General features: G+C 46.2%; 2 protein-coding genes across 11 annotated transcripts in view; one reads left to right on the top strand and one right to left on the bottom strand.

Annotated features, from left to right (window-relative positions):
- CRB2 (crumbs cell polarity complex component 2) overlaps positions 1 to 13,210 on the top strand; it is a 46,013-nt gene extending 32,803 nt beyond the window's left edge. Inside the window, exons 8-13 of one of the 2 annotated variants that reach the window (XM_077306049.1) lie at positions 222 to 775; positions 2,342 to 2,507; positions 3,057 to 3,924; positions 5,002 to 5,118; positions 5,772 to 5,898; positions 9,291 to 13,210. In XM_077306049.1, coding sequence (XP_077162164.1) covers positions 222 to 775; positions 2,342 to 2,507; positions 3,057 to 3,924; positions 5,002 to 5,118; positions 5,772 to 5,898; positions 9,291 to 9,509 — 2,051 coding nt within the window. In that variant the 3' untranslated portion in view covers positions 9,510 to 13,210. Of the gene's footprint in view, positions 1 to 221; positions 776 to 2,341; positions 2,508 to 3,056; positions 3,925 to 5,001; positions 5,119 to 5,771; positions 5,899 to 8,194 lie in introns of both variants that reach the window. The other variant, XM_077306048.1, reaches the window with a different exon arrangement.
- Positions 13,211 to 14,505: 1,295 nt separating this feature from the next.
- The window catches only part of DENND1A (DENN domain containing 1A), a 240,738-nt gene continuing 237,080 nt past the window's right edge, over positions 14,506 to 18,163 (bottom strand). For 5 of the 9 annotated variants that reach the window (XM_077306052.1, XM_077306054.1, XM_077306057.1 and 2 more), the window contains one exon: positions 14,506 to 17,494. In XM_077306052.1, coding sequence (XP_077162167.1) covers positions 16,202 to 17,494 — 1,293 coding nt within the window. In that variant the 3' untranslated portion in view covers positions 14,506 to 16,201. Of the gene's footprint in view, positions 17,498 to 18,163 lie in introns of all 9 variants that reach the window. The other 4 variants (XM_077306051.1, XM_077306053.1, XM_077306055.1 and 1 more) reach the window with 1 other exon arrangement.

Genomic DNA, 18,163 nt, shown 5'->3' with positions numbered 1-18,163 from the left:
TAGGTGCCTTTCTCTAGTACTCAAGAGAAAGTGGCTGCCTGCAGTGCATGTTATAGTCCTATGGGTGGGGTGAACTTCCCCTAATATGTTTCCAGTCTCTGTCGTCTGTCCCTTTGTCCTTCAGTGCAAAATGACTAGAGAAATTATCAGATATTCAGTTGTCTTGGCCATGACTTGGAACTTGATTCATTGCTCTTTCTTTCTCTCTCGCCTCCTCCCAGAATCTCCAATGGTAACTTTCGGCCTGGAAAATTCTTCAAGTTTTGCCACCTTTGCAATGAGCAACAGCCATGGGGCAAATTTTAATCTTTCATTTTTCATCCAGACTTTGAAGCCCATGGGTTTGGTTTTTCAAATTAGCAATGGGACTGAAACTTTCCTTGCAGTATACCTAACAGATGGGCAGCTCCAGGTAGAGGTAACAGTTAGTGCTCCCATCAGCATCCCTGGACATCTGGCCGATGGCAAGAGACATTTTGTAATGCTTTCCTTCGATGAAGGTTTTCTTTATGCCAGCCTTTTAAACAGGGAGGAAGACCTGGGACCTTTGAAAGTGACTCCACTAGCAGCTGGGTTTGAGATCCATGTGGGTGGACTTCTGGATGAAGAGAGCACTTCCCGCTGGGGAGGGTATTTTAAAGGCTGTCTTCAGGATGTTAGACTCAACAATCACCAGATGCAGTTCTTTCCCCCTAAAGATGACAGGCCAGAAGAAATTTATGTGGAACAAACCACCAATGTTTTCCTGGGATGTATCTCAGATGATACATGCAAGGTAAGGAAAGTTCAACAGATTGTTTTTGTGTATCTGGATGCTTCTCTTTCAGCATAAGAATGAGAAAACTGGCCATGCAGGTCAGGACAGAGGGCCAGCTAGCCGAACACTGTATTTCCCACAACAAACAATATGATAGGAACACATTAAGCAGATGGATACTCATGTATTTTTTTGAGTTCTACCCTGCCTGTTCAAAATCTGCTTGTGGGAGCTATCGCTTGTTGCTTGCTCCAGCATATGGTAATTGGAAGGACACTGTTTTCAATGTCTATATACTCTGAGCAATAGCTATGTAGCTATCTACAAAGACTCTGCAAAGCTAGAGGCCAACAAATCCCATTGGTTAAGCAAGTATTGTGCTAAACACCATTTGTGTGTATGTGTGTGTGTGTTTTTGCCCTGAACCTGTGGCTAATCAGTTGCTTGGAATGACAATATGAATATTTTCTTAATTACTTCTATATTTGGCTAGAAAGTCTGACTCGATTCCTTTTTCAGACATTTTGTAATGTTCTACAGTTCTATGCAGAATAGGTGAGTTTTCAGTGAGCAGCCAATGGCTAATAGCTACCTTCAAAGTAGAATCCAGGAGAATTCAAGACTCAGTTTGCCAGAAGGGAGGATTGTGTAGGTCCTAATATGTGGATGATGAAAAGGAGGTTCTGTGTGAATGGGGGTGTGTGTGTGGCTCAGTAGCATCCAATAGCTTTCATGTTATCACAGCATTTCCTTGCTGTGTTCTTCCTCCCCATGCTACCGAAGTGAGCAGCCAGCAGGACCAGCAACTCTTAAGCTTATGAGGTGGAGTATGGATCGTCCTTTGGCTAAATCCAGCATGTATTCATGGACCCTATTTTCATGCAGCATTTCACCTCCCCATTCTTACTTCAGAAGACCATCTTCTGTAGGAAGGGTGTTTTCTGCATGCTTTGCAGCCTGTGTAGTTGGGGGTTTGGCCTTCTGGGATACAGCCCTTTTGCACAAAATCTTAAAGGAGTTTGGAAGAACATTTGATGCCATTGCGAAGCTTGGTACATGATTTCAGGGGTTTGGAGACCTTGCTGCTTTCTGGCAATCTACTTCTATTGAAGAGAAGCATCAGGAACTTTATAATCATTATGTGTGAAAGGAGGGAGATGTTAGTTTTGATAGCACTTCCTCAGGTAAGAGTACCTCCTTCTACCTCAGACCTTACTCAATCCAAGGCACATTCCAAAGCCAGCCCCAATAGGTTTGCAGAACGTACAAATGCTGGTGAATGAAGAGCAGGCAGTCTGTAGTGGGTGTCCCGTTGTCAGTCCCTACTGGCTTCATTCTGACTTGAATAAGTGCTAGAAGACAGAAAGGAGCAAGAGAAACCAGATGCCTCCAAAACGCAAAAGAAGGCAAGGACCTACTTAGAGGTTCAAATTGGCATGCCTCTCTCTCTTCACTTTCCCAGTAGACATTCATAATCTCTCATTGTTTAAATCTACCCATCTTTCTGTCCACTGTGCTTAGCTTGTATGTGCAATGAGAAAATGAACACTTCCTTCTCTGTAAGTAATTTCTCTTGTCTTTTAGCCTACGCCATGTTTCAATGGTGGTCACTGTGCTGTTACCTGGAATGACTTTATCTGCAGCTGCCCTGCTAACTTCACTGGAAAGAACTGTGAAGAAAGAGTTTGGTGCGAAAGTGAGCCATGCTCTAAAACGACAACCTGTGTGGATGTTCCTTCTGGATATGTCTGTAAGCATCATCCCAGGAATCTGCATGTTCGAGCTACAGCAGAGCTGGTTTCTTGCATAGGGGGCTGGAGAGGACATGAAGCAATTAAATCCCCTCCATTTACTGCACTTTAATTATCTTATAACCTTTTCTCCACCTGGTACAATCACTGCTTACTGTAGATAAGAATCCCTGTTCTGTCGGTATATCCTCAAAGGTTAAAAAAATTGACAAGTGAACACAAGCGAATGTTCAAATTCCCAGCTGCCTCGGAATTTTTAAATAAATAAATATGCTTTGAGGGGTACCTAGTCTGAGTAAAGTAACCCTGTGTTTGGATTATGCTAGGAAAATTATGGACAGAATAGAATCCTTCGGTGGAGGTGGCTTATTTCCCCAGCAAACAGAGATACCAAGCACGGCTCCCATTTAGGAGACCTGTAGAGGTCTTTATGGCAGGACCCCAAGTCCTAGCTTCTAAGTGATCTTATTGCTCACATAGGAGTCTGACACAGGGGGCACTCTCAACAGACTTAGAATCTGACTGCCACCATTTCCCTCTCCTCCCAGGTCTGTCAAGTGCCACATTTCAAGGGCACAATGCAGTCGAATTCACCACCAATGCATCTATAACAAGATCCCTTCACAGCCTCCGCCTGGACTTCAGAACACGGGATGAAGATGCCATCTTACTGAGGGCTGTACAGGAGGTGGATTCTCTCTTGGTGGCTATCCAGAACACCTCCCTGCTGGTGGAGATCAGGAGTGGGAATGGCATTGAGGGAGTCAACTTTCTCAGTCAGATGTCCATCTCTGATGGCTCTTGGCATATGCTTGTACTGTCTATGGAAGAACCCTCAGCTACATCCTCAAGATGGAACCTATATTTGGATGGATCCATGAACACAACCCTACAGGGGCACGCTGGCAGCCTGGACTTCATAAAAAACAATGCAATTATCATTCTAGCGGAAAATTTCACTGGCTGTCTTGGACATGCTGAAATAGGGGGTGTTTTTCTGCCTCTGGCTGCCCATACCTCATACCCACAGCCAGAACAATTCCTGCAACTGAGCAATAAGGCATCCCTTCTGGGCTGCAAGGGAACAGATGTGTGTGGCTCTAGCCCATGCCATCATGCAGGCTCCTGTCAGGATCTGTTCAATGCTTTCCGCTGTGCTTGCAGCGCTGGGTGGGAAGGAATCCTCTGCGAGGCCAATATTGATGACTGCAAATCCAGTCCCTGTATTCATGGGAAGTGTGTAGATGAAGTGGCAGATTTCCAGTGTGAGTGTGACAAAGGCTATATTGGGAAGCGCTGCCATATCAACGTTGATGACTGCATTCGACACCAGTGCCAGAATGGAGGGACGTGTGTGGATGGGGTCTACAGCTATACCTGCAAGTGTCCACCACAATACACAGGTCCTCACTGCGAGTAGGTAACCTATGGGGAGAGAATGGGGGTTTGTGTTGGAGGTCTCACAGCTTGGCTATGTGTGCGCATGCATTTAAGAGTTAGTGTGACTAAGAATAAGGGCTATGGGGGGTGGGGGTAATTTCTTACCTAGGCCACAAACCAAGGCAAGCCATTTCCCTCTGAACCTTAACCCAAGGTTCAGCCTCTGTATTTTTTGTACCCAGATGTCAACCATGCATCCAAGAATCATTTTCTTACTAGAAAGAAGAAAGAGAAATGGATAGAGGGAAGGAAGAAAGGAAGCCTAGATTCTAGGAAGATGGCAGGCATTATTCATCTTTGCTTCTTTTTTTTACTTTCTCATGTATTTAACTCTAAAAACAGAATAGCCCCTGAGAACGCCATATACAAAAATGAGGGACACCCCCCTGTCCCATTATGGCTTACTCCAAGTTAAATAATTTCTTCCTATGCCTTTCAATTGAGGATAGATATTCTTCATTAAAGAGCCTCTTGTGGTGCAGAGTGGTAAGGCAGCAGACATGCTGGCTGAAAGCTTTGCCCATGAGGCTGGGAGTTCAATCCCAGCAGCCAGCTCAAGGTTGACTCAGCCTTCCATCCTTCCGAGGTCGGTAAAATGAGTACCCAGATTGCTGCTGGGGGGTAAACGGTAATGACTGGGGAAGGCACTGGCAAACCACCCCGTATTGAGTCTGCCATGAAAATGCTGGAGGGCGTCACCCCAAGGGTCAGACTCGGTGCTTGCACAGGGGATACCTTTACCTTTACCTATTCTTCATTAACTTTATCAGTCTTTTGCAGTTTACAGAAAGTAATTTTCAATGACTGAAAGGCGCTAGAGTTCAGTATCAGACCTCTTGTAAAAGCTTGATAAATGGCTAGGCTGGGTGAGAGTGAAGCAGGAATTCTAATGAAGCAATTAGATACAGAGAATCCATCATGGTAGGCAGATGTTGATCGGTACCTTCTGTGTTGACCCAAACTAAGCCTGTATATTGAACACCATATAACAACAAAGTTCCTCAATTTATAGTTTGTTCTCCTCTCCCCAATTTCTTCTTCTTTTTTAACCAGGTGGCCATTCCCGCCCGAGCAATGTGGCAAGAACTTCACCTGTCTGAATGGCGGCAAATGTACAAGTGGGCCTTGGGGAGCCAACTGCACCTGCAAGCCTGGCTATACTGGCAGAAAGTATGACTAGCATTCCTTGGCATCCACTGCAGGCTGCATAAGTGTTTAAGAGAGCCCAGGAGACTTCTGATCTCTCAGCACAACAACATGCTGTCAAATGACTAGCTTGGCATTGTGTTCAGTTCATGCATGCAATTGCCGACCCCCCCCCCCATACTGCATTCCCTTTTAGGCACGGCCTCTGTGCACTTCTTCCAGAACGGTGCTCTCAGTTAATAGTTAGCAGCTGGCCCCTTGTAGGAGGCGAGGGAACATTGCAAGGACTGGATCCCTCAGGTGGAAACAGAAAGGAATTTGTAAACTGAATTGCTGCTAGGGAAACTGTATAGCTATCATCTTATGTTGTTGGTCTATAGATTTGGCGCCCCAACTGACAGAACAACCCCCCCCCCCCCAAAAAAAAAACTTTTTGGGCAAAAGTCAGTATTTCCAAGCTCTTCCCCTCTCCTCTCAACTGCTGCTACAAAGTAGGTTTAAAACTAGTAGCCCCTTATAGACCAACAAGATGTTCTAGGTATGAGCTTTTGAGAGTCAAAGCTCTCTTTGTCCAACGCTACAATTTAGCTTACTCATCTATTTTCTATATTCTGCACAGTGCTACAGCATAGAGCAGTATACAACTTTAATGAGAGCTGCTCTTGTCTCATTTTTAGGTGCCAGATTAACATCAATGAATGTGACCCCAATCCCTGCCAGAATGGGGGGACCTGCCAGGATTCAGTAAACCGATACCGATGTGTTTGCAGCGCCAGCTACACTGGAGAGCGTTGTGACGTTGACGTAAGTCAGCCTAAATCCTTTCTGTTTCTAGGGTTTGGCTGAGAAACTAATATGGGAAGTGGTTGCTTCAAAACTCTTCTGGGCCTGATAGAAACAGCCAGCGGGGCTCTACCATGCAACCCCCTCCGAATCCTGAACGAGATAAACTCACCTTTTTCTCCACGGGGCTCACACATACATGGTTCTCCACTTTACCTTTAAATCAAGCCTTTGAGGTAGGTTAAGCAGTGACACAGTGGCTCAAAGGCCCGTTTTGCTTTCTTTATATCATTTATATGCCACATTTATCCCCAATAGGGACCCAAAGTGCCTTACAACATTCTCCCCTTCTTATTTACCCTCAACAATCTGAGGTAGGTCAGGCTGAGAGCGTGTAACTAGCTGGGGCTGACTAGGGATGTGAACATGGGTGTCCACAACTGGATTCACATTGTTATACTGGCAGAAAAGATCCATAGCTTGGATCAATTGTGTCACCCCACCCCTTCATCTATGCGACCAAGTAACTAAAATATACACCGTATTTGCCGGCGTATAAGACGACTGGGCGTATAAGACGACCCCCCAACATTTCCACTCAAAATACAGAGTTTGTTACATTACATTACAGTACTATGGGCCACTATGGGCAGCTATGTCTATCCCAACTGAAGTGCACACGGCGTATAGGACGACCCCCCCCCCCCACTTGGAGGCATGTTTTTCAGGGGGGGAAAGTAGTCTTATACGCCAGCAAATACTGTATATATCATTTATTTTTATAAATCTTACAATTACCAATCTGGGTGGATTCAGGGCTACCAAACAGATGGGTGGTGGTGGTGGTGGAAGTGTGACTTATGGACACTTTGGTTTTTTACTTTTCTTTGGGATGCCTGGAATAGTTGCCTGAGTGGGTGCCTGCCTGGGAACGCACTAATACCGAATGCACGAAGCTGCCTAACACTGAGTCATCTGCGCAGGGGAGCCAGGCGCTCTGCTGTTGCTGTTGCAAAACTGCCCCCTGTAGGACACTTTCATTCCTTCTGCATGCCTAACCTGCTCTCCGTGCAATGCGACTTGTGGACTTAACTGCATGAAAGAGTTTGTGCCATTTCATTACTCCGGTGTCAGGACTACAACTAACCTGTGCAGTCGATGGGGCGTGGTTCTGAACAGAAGACCCTTCATGGGCCAGCTTGTTTGGCTCAGTTAAGACTAACAACCCCCAATCTGATATTCGCGGCTTCTAGAATATGGAGTGCTCACTGTCAAACTTCCCGGCATTACACAAAGGAGATGGTTAAGAAAGTGCTGAGCTTGCAAGTTCCCTCCCTATGTATTATGGTTAGAGGCAGCATGGGAAGGATTTAAACTGGAATCTGGATGTCCCACTCCAGTGTGTAGCTGATGCTTCATATAAAAATCTCTATTCAGATGGACTCTGCTCTACTAACATATCACCTCTGATATATCCAATTGCGAGGATTTGGAGCTCAGAATCCACCCAATTACCCGCTTATAACTCACTCCTTCCCTATTTCATGCCAGGAAGGTAGCTGTCGGGCACTTTAACTGCTGAGCCTGGGCACAGCTGTTTTTAGTAAGGTTTAAGCTAATCTCTTGTCCCCACTACAGCTTCTGAGAGTCAGATCTGAGCTGGAGCTTGTGGTCGTTTCTCATAGTGCAGCAGAAAACTCCCTTAGGCAAGTGTCAATGCTGAAGGCAGTGCTCCCTCCAAGAGGAGGAGCAAAAAATGTGCAGTATATGCTGTGAGATTAGAGTATTTCCCTTGCAAGGTTTTTGGCTGCCCATTTGAAGTTTCCTCCTGACATTCCCTAAGTCACAGGACACCAATGGGAAAGCAGGTAAAATCTTTGTCATGTACATCGGTGATATTTAGAGTATTTCTAGATCTCCATTAGTCTAGCAGCTTGTCTCTCCAGGACCTGGAGTACATCTCTCACTGTCATGCTCATGCCTGCTGCTGCTGTGTTCATAAAGATAAAAGCTGCAGGTTACAAGTGAGTTATACAGGCAGGCATGCGCAAGAAGTAGCCAGGGAGAACAAATGACTTGGCAGGCAGCAGAGAACTTAACTTGCATCCTCTTCTGTGTACTGTCAAAATTAAGCCTCTTAAAAAATCCCATACTTTCCTAATGCTTCCCTTCCAAAAAGCTTCAGGCTCAGCCATGCCCACTTCCTTGGCTTATCTTAACATTTACAGGCAGGGCAGCATGTAACCCTCTGCTTCTCACTGCTGAGTAAAGTTCTCCATTCCAAGACTCATTATGTCTTCATTAATTTCTCTTGCAGAGGGGGACTCCAAGTGCTTTCTCCCCATTCCCATTAATTGAAGTAGCAGTCCCGGTAGCCTGCGGTTGCTTGTTGCTCCTTATCATTATCCTCATCCTCATGATTCTCACGGCCCGGAAGAGGCGCCAGTCAGAAGGGACCTACAGCCCAAGCCAGCAGGAGGTGGCAGGAGCCCGCCTGGAGATGGACAGTGTTCTAAAGGTGCCACCAGAGGAGCGTTTAATATAAGCCTTGCCCTGTCCAAGGCAAGAGAGGGCCTTTGCAAGACTTGCAAAGATCCTGGGCCCTGGGGCTGCTCATCCACACCCAAACTGTGCTCCTTAAGGGCCACTGAGTGCTGTGGAGGTGCAAGCGTGTGAAGGACTGGGCTGCAAGGGCACTTAGTCTGCTGCACGGATGGAGGCCCAGCAGCTCCTGACTCCCTACCCTGCCCCTCTAGCGGCAGCGATGGCTCGCATCTTCCAAAACACATCTCTAATCCCACTGCAATGAATCCGCAGGCGGAGCACAAAAAAAAAAAACAAGCAGGCAGAGCTTTACCTTGCCTTTGACAGATTGCACTGAAGAGGTAGAGCTTTCCCCAGACCACCTGCCTCAATCCACCTTAACAGCAACAGCACGGCTGAACCTGTCTCCCCTGTCAGATATGACTCAAGGGATGGTACTACCTGAAATAATTTGTACCAGCCAACATGTATTATAAGGTCACTGTTTGGAGTGGACTACCGCAGCATTTCCACAGGTATCTACTAGGATGTGTGACGCAGAATCCTGGGCTTAGGGGTCCTGACTAGTTCCGTTCTTATTGCCAAAAGTCCCTCCCCCATGCAGGAGGAAAGCTGCAGGGGCTGCCTCAGGGACCCTTTAAAGTGGCAGATTCAATAAGAATAGAGATGCTGGATTTTCCTATTCTGGTTAGTGAAATGAGCCACATCGGCCTTTCTCTCTGAGAATTAAGAAGTGCTGACAGCCACCATGCTGAAGTCAAGCAGCTCGTTTGGCTGCCTGGGCATATGGGGCTCAAAGGACCTGGAAAGAACACCTCGCACGTTGCAGGATCCCTACTTGAGGTCAGTAACATCTTGTTCCACTGCAGCGACCAGCGTGGGCCCAACTCAGCAGCTCCACACTGGTGGGAGCGGTGGGAGCAGCGGGGGCTGCTGTTCTCATCACCATCTTTGGCATCTCAGTCATTGCCATGAAGAAGAGGAGGGCGACTCAAGGGACCTACAGTCCAAGCCGCCAGGAGAAGGACGGGGCAAGAGTAGAGATGTGGAACGTAATCAAGCTGCCACCGATGGAGCGGCTGATCTGAGTGCCAGCCACGGCAGGAGCGGCTGTGCGTCAGCCCAAATAGCAGAGCATCGTAGACACCCACGGAGCTTCCCACAAGCAAGCTCATCAGGCTCTCCTTGCTGCCCGAGCAGCAGGCAAAGAGAACTAGCATCCCTGTTGCCTCGCTGGATCTCCTGTGCTGTGACAACACTAACTGAACCAGAAGCAGAGGGAGATGAAGGGGAGTAGGCCAAGTGTGGAATGCTGTATGACCTTGCTGCCAGGGACAGGCAAAACAACAGGCGAAATGGCATACAGCACGGTGGTTCCCGGGTCATGGGACAGTACAAGCCTTGCTTCAGCCATTAAAGAGCAGCAGGATGGCAGAAGATGGCTGGATGACTACAACAGCAAGCACTTTCATGCTGGACCTAACTTAATACACCACACATCTCTACAGTCTGCCTAGTTCTTCCTGCTGTGAGAATGGGATATGGAGGAGCTCTCTGCATTCTTTCCCTTCCTTGGTGATGTATTGTAAAACTCTGATATTGTGCTCTTCTGGACTGCAACCACCTGAAAAGGGATATGCTGCAGAGAAACGGCTCAAAGTGCCTTGTGAGCAAGCTCCCTGGGACTGTACCAGCTGGTCTTGCTAAGCGAGAGTGCTATCTGAGCCTCTGGAAACTAGGAGGCCCCGGCTTGACAGAATTCTCCCAGGAGAGCATACTGGGCATTGCTTTGCAAACCTATCTGCAGAGAAGTTTCAGGTGGTCTAGTACAGCTCCTGCTGATTTGTTTCTCATGTTTACTCCACCATGTTTCACCCATTCTCTTTCCTCTAGCCATAAGAGTCTTCCTTCAGTTTACAGGCTGTATTTACAGGGGTTTTTTAAAAGTTAAATAATCTAGATATATGAATGGCTGAATGCATGTGGCGAATGGCCTGACCTACAGCTCAAAACTTGGGAGATTGAGGAGTGATTCTTCCTTTGTGGGTTTGTGAAGGAGCGAATAGACAAGATCAAAACTTATTATCTAATTTGAACTGGAGAAGAGTTTCTCAGCATGCTATCCTTCCCTTAAGGAAGGAAGAGAACATTCAACAAGACCGTCAAGGTCTGCTAGTACGTCCCGAAAAGGTAGTGGTGTAACTAGCATATCAGGGGTAGGGGATAAGCAGCAGGGAGAGCTGGATCGTATTGAGGCAGGTTGCATAGGGTAGGCCAGGGGTAGTCAACCTGTGGTCCTCCAGATGTTCATGGACTAAATTCCCATGAGCCCCTGCCAGCAAATGCTGGCAGGGGCTTATGGGAATTGTAGTCCATGAACATCTGGAGGATCACAGGTTGACTACCCTTGGGGTAGGCAACAACCCCTCTTCCCGTACAAAAAATTTCTCCGTTGGGTTTTTAACTTGTGTATGCAAGCCTTGGTGGAGAACAGGCTACGGTGGGCACAGTGCTAGGCTGCTGCCAAAACCTCCTCCCCCCCCCAATGAAAACTAGTTTGGTACTCTTTGTTGAGAGGAAGTTCTGCTTCCAGGGCCATGCGTTGCAACCGACATGAGCACTGCTTGACTGTGGCCTAAAACCATAAGCATTTCTGTGTGGTTATTACCAACACCAGAGAGAAATATTTTATTAAACAGTGTCTGCTCCAAAAATACAAACCCTTGCTTAATAAGGAGAGGTGTGAATTCCCACAAACTGTCACAGGGAGGGAAATCCAGCCTGCTTCACTGCTGCTCGTAAGCACAAGTATAGAAGAGTGGCTGTAAATATTTTGGAAATTCTAAAGAAGACAAAGGACACTAATACTGCAGCGAGCCATGCCCCTGCACACACAGAAACATTTTGTGGGCTCCCACAGCAGTTGAAGCTTTCTGAGAAGGACCAGAGAACCACCAAGTAAGGCCTGAGCAGAGGGAAACCAGCCAGATACTGAAGGGAAGAAGCCAGAGCTGATTTCCCTATTCAGGACTAGAAGGATCCCCACACCCCTGTTACTTGTTTACCTTGGGCAAAATCAGACAAATCTCTTCCCACTAACTTTTCTGTGTTATCTTCTGTAATCATAATACATTACAGCCCCAAAATAAAAATGCATGTCCAGGTTGCTACTAGCAACTTGCAAATGGGATTTTGGGCTGTATCGTGTCCAGATCACAGGAGGTGGTGGTACCGCTGTACTCTGCTCTGGTTCAGCCTCACTTGGAGTACCATGTTCAGTTTTGGCCACCCCAGTTGAAGAGGGATGTAGACAAACTGGAGCGTGTCCAGAGGAGGGCAACGAAGATGGTGAGGGGTTTGGAGATCAAGACGTATGAACAAAGGGTGGGTGGAACTTGGTCTGTTTAGCCTAGAGAGGAGACGACTGAGAGGGAATCTGATAACCATCTTCAGGTATTTAAAAGCCTGCCATATAGAGGATGGAACAGAACCAATGGGATGAAATTAATTCAAAAGAAATTCCATCTAAGCATCAGGAAGAAGTTCCTGACAGTCAGAGCGGTTTCTTAGTGGAACAGGCTTCCCGGGAAGTGGTGGTTCTCCATCTCTGGAAATTTTTAAACAGGGGCTGGATAACCATCTGATGGAGAGGTTGATTCTGTGAAGGCTCAAGGGGGTGGCAGGTTACAATGATAGGGATGTGAGAGTCCTGCATAATGCAGGGGGTTAGACTAGATGACCCATGAGGTCCCTTCCAATTCTGTTATTCTATGATTCTACCAGCATCAGGTAGACTAGTTCAGGGCTGCTTTCTATCTTCCCTACTGGAAAGTCATCAGAGGGAAATGCAGCAAGATGTGGACAACGGCTTTTATCGGCCAGTGACCACAACTGGGGGGGGGGGCATACAAAGCCTTCAACTGTGTCCTAAAATGTTTAAGCCCTGAGAACTCAACTTCCCAATGAAGATCCTTCCTGCAATGAGGTCATGCAGATCCTTTCTAGCAATTGTCTGCGCTTCTTCAGAGAGGCCAGCCTCACACATTGGGAATGGTGGTTCACGCAATAGAACTGGATCCTTTTTTGTACCCTTCCTGCAAGCTTGCCAGTCCTTTTGATGTGGGCATGAGTCTTGCAAAGAGGATACTTTATCATCACTGGGCTCAACTTGTATTTGTAAAGTTGCCTAAGAAGCGGCAACTAGCTACCACCTTGTTCAAGGTTGTGTTCTAGTAGGTTAATCGCCATACCAAGTGAGACCGCTTTTGCTTCAGCACGGAATAGCAAAATGACTACATGAACAAGCCTCAAGGAAACACCAGGCCTCCTGAGGCCAACTCCAAGTTAGGTGAATCCTGGAGATTTGGGAGTGAAGCCTGGAGAAGGAAGGGCTGAGGGAGGGAAAGGACCTCAAGGGGCTATAATAAGAGTCTACTCCCCAAAGCAGCCATTTTCTGCAGGGGGCCTGATCCCTGTCATTTGGTGATGACTTTCAATTCCGGGAAATCACCAGTACCTGCTTGGAGGTTGGCAAACCTAACTCACCTACAAGGTCCCAGTTCTGAGTAACAGAAAGGCACACTTCAGCTGGAGACACTAACCAGTATTTTTAAAAAACCTTCTGCTGTTTAATTTATGAATGTTTTTTGTTTTCCACTGTGAATTTTTGATATGTAATTTTGGATATATTTTTTCACAAAGCTCATTTGCTACAAGATGGCATTCCTTTAAAAAAAATTAGTGATGGACACTGTAAATTTGTACATATTAAAAGAGTTTCACAAAGGTATTTGTTTGCGATTTTCATTGTCAAAGGCCTGAATGAGAATTTTGAAGGCTGTTGAAACTCATTCAGAGAAAATAACACCTCACTGGCTACTCAGTAATTTGCTACATTGGTACAGCAGGAAGGAGGTTATCTCTGCCTCTCAGTTTAACAGGCTTTATGCTTTCTGAGAATTTCATTGCTATTTCTCCAAGAGCAGGCTGAATGTGACTATGTCATCACAGAAGCTCAGCCAACAGTTATCCCACATTAATATGCTCTGTAGATAGACCAACAAGCAAAAGCAGACTGGTACTCTTGGCCAACACAAGTACCTTTCCTACCTTATCTAATAATGATTTCTGGTTCTGTTCTACACTCTTGAACACGGTTCTCTCTTGTCGCCTGAAGAACAAATAACACAAAATGTGACTCAAATATAAGCAGAAAAGTGCATGGGTGTGCAGGAAATATTCCTTTTTTCCTTAAAAAATGTCTATTCCTATTTTTCCTTTGTGCAGGAAAAATTCTACTGGCTTCAATAACTCCCTTAGATCAGGAGGAGAATACAGGTGCAGGAGCCTCAAGTTAGCAAATTTTACTCTCAGATCGGGCAGAAATTTATGCAACCTACACCTTCCAACTTCTACTGATGGAAGAGGCAAACACTGCAACATATTCACAGGATTTAAAATACTTTCACTGACTTAAAGCTTCAGCACCTGAGGTGAAGAAGTGTGGATATTTTTGGTGACATGGAATGCTTTGGCTGAGCTGCAAAATAGCTTGAGATCAGTATGAGTTACCTTCTCCTCTTGCCAGGAATGCACAGCAGATATCAGGAGCACATTTACCTGGGCTCCTGGATTAGTAAAATGTTTTGTTCTAGTTATTAGTCACATTTAAAACTACAAAAAAAGTAGGCATATGATATTGCCATGATTTTGAGCATATATATTGCTGAAGAGTTGCTGCAAGTATAATGTGGGGTGCACCTGGCCAGCATCTGGCAGTGTCCTGCTTTGTGATCCTCTGCACAGCTGACAGGGCAGGTCTGTGATGAAACTGCTCTCTATAGCAGGGGTAGTCAACCTGTGGTCCTCCAGATGTTCATGGACTACAATCCCCATGAGCGAATTGTAGTCCATGAACATCTGGAGGACCACAGGTTGACTACCCCTGCTCTAAAGAACAGAAACATTGCCTAAAGGTCCATCTGTGCCAGCATTCTGGCTCTGACTGTGGCCAGCCAGCACCCCCCAGTGTACATTTCCGAGAAACACCCCAAAATCCTTATGAACCAAACCAACACTTGTCCCTTTGATGGACTTCAAATATTTTACTATTCAGAACTAGGCAATATCAAAAACATCTTTCCCACCCCACCCCGCAGCAAAATAGAGATAATATAAAACAGAGAGAACAGCTTGTAAAGCATCAGTGCTCAACATAAGTGAAATGATGCAAACATAATGACGGTTCTCCCTTGACACCCAAAGGAATCAAATGCACTTCCTTGCACTGCACAGGCGCAAGCATGGGAACAGCAGCCTAAGTAACACTTCAGCAGCAGATAGAAAACTTAAAGGAGATTCACAGGAACAGAACAGAGTGCACTGGAAGGGAAAGAAGGATGGGAAGGGATCAGCTGTCCATATGAGCACGGTGATCTTGCTCTTAAAGACCAATGGCATCTTAATCACCTACCCAACAGTAATTTGTTCAAATGTATCCACATTTAAAAAGCACACAAATGATCAAACGTGGCTATTCCCAGGGCTGCAAAACAGCATGAGGTAACTGTACTGATGGATCCTATAATTGTGGCTTTCATGGAACAATTTAATGTATCAATTCAGTTGAGTTCCTTCCCCAAAAGCATCTGGATTCTGCACCTCATCTTCCCGGCAGGATTGACAACGAGGGAAACTTCAGGCGGGCTCCTTCATACTCAAAGCCCAAGGCCCTTCCAGATTTAAAACTCATTCTGCAAATTCCACACTTGCCCCTTTTGCATGACTTTCCCACCAGCCCAATTCTGGGTGCAGAACTCCCAACAACGAGGAACCTTTGACACACTGGTCCCTTTTCTTGGTAATAAAAAAGAAGTACTGCCATCTAGAAACACTTTTATGTATGTGCATGTGTGTATATATATTATATATATAATATATACACACACATATATATATACACACACACACATATATATATATATATATATATTAATAATATTCACACACAGTTATAGAAGACTTTGGGGGATCACGTTAGGAATGCTACGTGTCTTATTCTAAAGGTACAGTGCTGGTGATTCCAGTTCTTGGATGGATACTAAACAGCTATTTCACCCTTTTCCCCAACGTTGTATGTAGTACTCCAATATGAATACTGAACTTGAGATATGAAGGGGCTCCTTGGCACAGGAGGTCCCCTTTGCAAGCCAGTGTTGGGAAGGGAAGGAGGTACCGATGACCAGAGTTCCTAGAGCAACATATCTACTAAAAAAGCCCAGTGATTAACTCAGCCCATGTGGGACTTGTGTGCTCCATATGCATGTGAAAACAAAACATGATTTGTGGCTTGTGAAAACACAGAATCTAAACTTGATACTGATCACATTGGAGAGGAAGTAAATCATCATCTGGAGAGAGAGAAAAAAAACCCCAAGTCACCAAATGGGAATACAAGGGGAAGGGAAGACCTTCATAGGCAACTCAGCATTCTCCAATTCAGTAGTTATCTTCATACATTTTAGAAGGGTAGGAAAATGACTAACCTATCTGTCAACAAAGGCCAAAAAACGATGGGGGACCAAGGGTAGGGAGCCAGAAGAGATGCCAACTGGGACCCTGCTGCCCCGTAACAGTATTTTGCCCAGTGTCTTACCAGCAGCACAGGAGCTGGCAAGAGGATAGCAGCTTCTGTTCAGCCAGTCCTTAAGTTCCAAAGGAAGAGTGTTGTTTCACTGGCTCAAACCATAACAGAGAAAGGAAGAAACCACTATCAGGGGAGTCATTCAAATGTCTCCCACTGCTTTCTCAGCTGTTCTACTTTACCAGGTGTGACTGAAATCTCCTGCTTGGTCTTATTTAACAAGTCTTCAAAGGGGTCTTTAGTCTCCTGAGGCTTGGAAGGATATAACACTGATTCTGCAACTTTGGCCTTGGGAGGAACCAATGGGAGATCACTGGGCCTGGCGGCAAGCCTTACCCTGGCCTGTCTTTTGGAAGAAGAATGAGCCAAGGGCAAGGTCCGGATTTTAGAAGGGCCACAAGGCTGCGAAGCGTTATTCTGGGAAGAAGGCTGACTTGGGGTTGCTGCTGCTGGAGACTGAGCAAACAGGTTGGGCATGGAGAGTGTCAGAGGGTTGGGGGGTGGCCTTTGGGGCTGGTAGAAGTTGGAATTAGATGTGATGATGCTGGAGCTGTAAGCATGGCCCAGAGAGGGAGCAAGAGGACTACCTGGGGGCCTGATCAGAGACAATGACAGTGGGGCCGGCATTGTCTGTACAAATGGATTGAGCGATGCCTGACCAAATGGCATCATGGACGGAGGGTATCCTGGGGGCTGGCCAAACGATGCTGATGTGGGCGGTGCGAGGTCACCTGCCACGGAAGGGAAGCTGGCAGCTGGGCTTGGGGATGCTGATCCCAGCAGGCTGCTGGTGCTCGGCTGCAAACTAATGTCCTGACAGTTCCCTGCCTTCAGTGGGTCTAGAAGGGCAAGGAGAAAGTCACTGTCATTGTTTGCACCCTCTGCACTGATCTTCACTGGCTGCAGCACGTCTGCTGCACTGCTGGTGTTGGACAAAAGCTGGAGCTGGTGAGTGGCAAAACCAGCCTGCTGCCTGAATTCAGGCTCCAGAGAGAGATTTCTGGCTGCAAACGTCTCCTGCATGAGATCAGATGCCAGACTGCTGTGTCCTGCAAAGCAAGGGGTAGTGGTGGTGGTTTCAGACAGCACCTGCTGTTTGGCAGGTCTAGGAGCCGGTGGTGGTGGGACTATGCCCAGCTCTGGTGTCTTCCTCCCCTGTGGCCGTGGAATAGTAATGTTCCCTCCTTGAGCAACAGGTGAGCTTCCAACTTCTTTCTCGGTGGGATCCAGAATGTTGTCTCTGCTTTTTGGCCTCCGTGGGACTGGGGGTGCTTTCCCAAGTGTAGATAACGGCCTTTCAGGAGAGTTTTGGGAGAGCTTGGTGGGAATGGCCATGTCATCATGGCCCAGGCCCCAAAACTGCTTGTAGGGATGAGATAGCTTCATTCCAGGTGCAGCCCAGCTCCTCTCAGAAAAGCTAGGATCCATCCTCTGCTAGAAAACACAGATGATCAGTACGATTTCACAAAGTTCCCACTCCCTGTGCCTAGAACACCCCCACTCCCTTTCTCAGGTTGTGCATAAGCAAAGTCCTCTTTCATCTGTCTATCCTTATTTTCTTCTACATGTTTAACAGTCCCCACCAGGTGCTCCTTTCTCATGGCCTCTTTATCTGCACCAGCTTCCATTCTGTTAATCAGACATACTGTGAGGTGTTTCTCCTCAGGCAGCGGCCTGAAGGTCCCACTCACTTTTTGGTTTCCCCACAGATGTCTCTTTCCCCCCCCCAGTCACCATTGGTCCTGAACTTCTCTCTGCTGTTTGCAGTGGTTGCATTCAGCTAACCTGAGCCAAAAAAATACTTTTTCAGGTATCAATTTACTGGATCTATTCACCCATCCATCATTTTTATTTATTTTTAATTTAAATTAATTATTCATTCACTATTTTTCAGCTATCCAAATAGCTGAGTTGGAAAAATCCCAAAACTATTCAGGATTTTTTGGGACCAATGGACAGCCACAGTTGAAATGCATTTAAAGTGCTCTTGGTTCCTTTAAATGCCTTCAGAGTGAACTCTCATCTTGAAGAAGGCCCTTAAAAAGACTGCGAGCCCTTTAAATGTCTTTGGAGTTCTCTCCATCACAGCTTGAAAAAAAG

The sequence above is a fragment of the Paroedura picta genome, chromosome 12, assembly GCF_049243985.1.
Source record: "Paroedura picta isolate Pp20150507F chromosome 12, Ppicta_v3.0, whole genome shotgun sequence".
Taxonomy (NCBI): Eukaryota; Metazoa; Chordata; class Lepidosauria; order Squamata; family Gekkonidae; genus Paroedura; species Paroedura picta.
This window is presented reverse-complemented; position numbering and strand designations above follow the sequence as displayed.